Below are 2,571 nucleotides of genomic sequence, written 5' to 3'. Positions count from 1 at the left end.
CATGAAAACTTTAAAACTTAAAGAAGCTTGAAAAAGTTCGACGGGTTGTAAGGGCAAAAAATCATTTGCGTTCAAGGTTTGTATTCTCAATTTTTTTTTTATCTAACCCTTTTTTCGAGAAAAATAACTGAATATATATTTTATTTATCTAACCCTTTTTTGTTTTATATCATAAACAAATGCAAGTAATATTTAATATTTGATCTTCTTCAAAGATTCAATGATTCGAAAATCCAACATTTGACCTTCTCTGGCAGTGACGATGATGAATTTAATTCAAAATTTGTTATATATTTTTACTTTATTATTATGTGTAAACAATGTAATATTTTTTGTAAACAATGTTGTTTGTAAACAAATTATTTTATTAATGTTCTGTGTAAACAATGTAGTTTTTATTTTTAATTTTTTTCCATCGATTTTGATCATAAACTGAGAGGTATGTGATGCTAATTTTGAAAATGTAAAAAAGCTATTGCTAGGGATCGAACCAACAACCATTTCAACTATCCCTTCGGTTATTCTAAAGCTAGGGGTTAAGTGGCAAGTTATCATGATGTCCTTCGTTATCTCTTCTCTATTACCGAGGTTAAATCAACTTCGCGTCCGACGTTAAATGCATTTTTTGTAATAATGATATCTCCTCACTAGTCAATGTTGGATTGTTGAATCCCTACTTTTTAAGAGGATGTGAATCAACTATTGCCTTTGACTTCTCTTTGACTAAAAAAACGTCTTGCTCCATATTTCTCATAACTGAGCGAGTGAGAGACACTTAGAGCGAGGTGATTTCCACCAGGAGCGACATATGATCATCGCCCTTTGTGAGGGCTATAGCCCTTCCACGTTTACTAAACTTTTTACAAATATAATATTAGACACTCCTTAAACACAAGTAAGCACACGGGCTTTGATAAAGAGCGAAATGCTTTTAGACTATAGTCCTAAGTATTTTTGGTAATATGGTGTGACGAAAGCATAGTGGGCATGATGTTTTTTCTAATAATGCAGTTATTAGTGAGTTTTGTATAACTGATAGAATTTATGTTGCTAATAATTTGTTTTATAGAATGAAAATGAGAGAATTTTCACCGGATGATGATGTTATCTATATAATTATCTCATTCAGAATCTTTTAAATGTGAAATAAACTTATTTCACACTAAACCGTGCGACGCAACAACAAATAGTGAATTATAATCTGATGGAAAGAAATAGAGAAATAGTTACGTGAAACAGATGTAAATTTAGATTTAAAACTCAACATTCAATCCACATAAACAATTTGATGAAAAATAACATTATTAATATGCCACTACTAAATCCTATTACAAGATGGACTTTATAGTGATCATTTTAAGAGTAGTTGAACCAATTAACCATTGTTGCAGGTCTTATTTTTTGCCTCACGCATAACAAAACATGCTGAAGATTAAGCAGAATCACGAAGCACATTGTTGGCAAGGTTGCTCTCCAAATTGGACTCAAAAGACCAAGAAAGAATATTATGCGTCTCAACAAAGCCTTCAGAACGACCGGTGGAAGCCGAGAAACCAACCCTCACAAACTCAGGAAGAATGTGCCTCAAATCAACATCAGTAGAAACTATATAACTTGCTTGACGGGAAGGAAAAACCAATGAAGCAGATAAGGTTTTAGTGGAAGCCTCATAGGTTATAAACGCATTGGCTTCCTGGCCATTAGCCAAAGCAAAAGGAGTAGTTTTGATTGAATCGATAGAGTTTATATCAATTCCAATATGTCTACCTTGTGGATCCCATTCCTTATTAAAAAACGTGTCAAATTCAACTGCAACAATTTGGTTTGATTTGTCGAAAGTTTTGTCCTTGAAAAGTCCTAGAAATCCACCGGATTTTTGTGGCTGAGTATCCACGGGTGCAAGGAAAAATGCGAGACCGTCTGCAGCTTTGAGTCTGTCTGGAGCATCAAGGACAAATGAAAAGGAAGTGGTGAAACTTGCAAGGTTTCCGGTGGTGTTGTCGTAAAGGCGGATAGGTGAAGCATATAGGGCACGGCCAAGAGAGTTTGAGATTGGGTTTCCAGATTCAACTTTTGTGAGTTCTAATATCCCTGTTGGCTTAGCAACTGCATCACCTTGTAGGATTAGATTCTTTTGGTTTGGGATGAACTTGGTGAAGGAAAAGGAAATGGATTCCGCTGAGTTCACCTTGTTAAGGAACAAAAGGAAGAAAGTAAAGGAAATGGATAGGAAAAGAGAGAATGATTTTTGGATTTGGAAATTGGAGGTAGCCATGTTTATGATTGAATTCACTTGTGATGCTGCACAAGGATGGATATCCCCATGCTACGTATTTATAGTGCCAAATATCACCCACCATTAAATTCTTGCACCATATCCTAACCGCTCTACAGTTGTATATTACTATTAGTTTGGTGAAAATGATGGTCACTAAGGATGATGTGCTTCTTTCTTTTCTAGTATAGTATTTTTCTTATCAGTAAATTTTTATCTATATGATACCGTAATTTATTGTGCTTTTTTAAGATGCTGAAATTAGTCTTTTACGGAAAGAAAAGGAAGAAAAACTA

General features: G+C 34.2%; 1 protein-coding gene across 1 annotated transcript; it reads right to left on the bottom strand.

Moving 5' to 3' along the window:
• Window positions 1–1,231: 1,231 nt before the first annotated feature.
• LOC131600043 (seed agglutinin 2-like) lies at window positions 1,232–2,296 on the bottom strand. Its single transcript, XM_058872275.1, has one exon. It carries the CDS (start codon window positions 2,273–2,275, stop codon window positions 1,433–1,435), a length of 843 nt encoding a protein of 280 aa, XP_058728258.1. The 5' UTR covers window positions 2,276–2,296; the 3' UTR covers window positions 1,232–1,432.
• Between the last annotated feature and the right edge of the window lie 275 nt (window positions 2,297–2,571).

The sequence above is a fragment of the Vicia villosa genome, linkage group LG4, assembly GCF_029867415.1.
Source record: "Vicia villosa cultivar HV-30 ecotype Madison, WI linkage group LG4, Vvil1.0, whole genome shotgun sequence".
Classification (NCBI taxonomy): Eukaryota; Viridiplantae; Streptophyta; class Magnoliopsida; order Fabales; family Fabaceae; genus Vicia; species Vicia villosa.
This window is presented reverse-complemented; position numbering and strand designations above follow the sequence as displayed.

What these genes read in the sequence shown, in the direction of transcription:
- LOC131600043 (XM_058872275.1), bottom strand. Translation starts at nt 2,275, where the DNA reads ATGGCTACCTCCAATTTCCAAATCCAAAAATCATTCTCTCTTTTCCTA.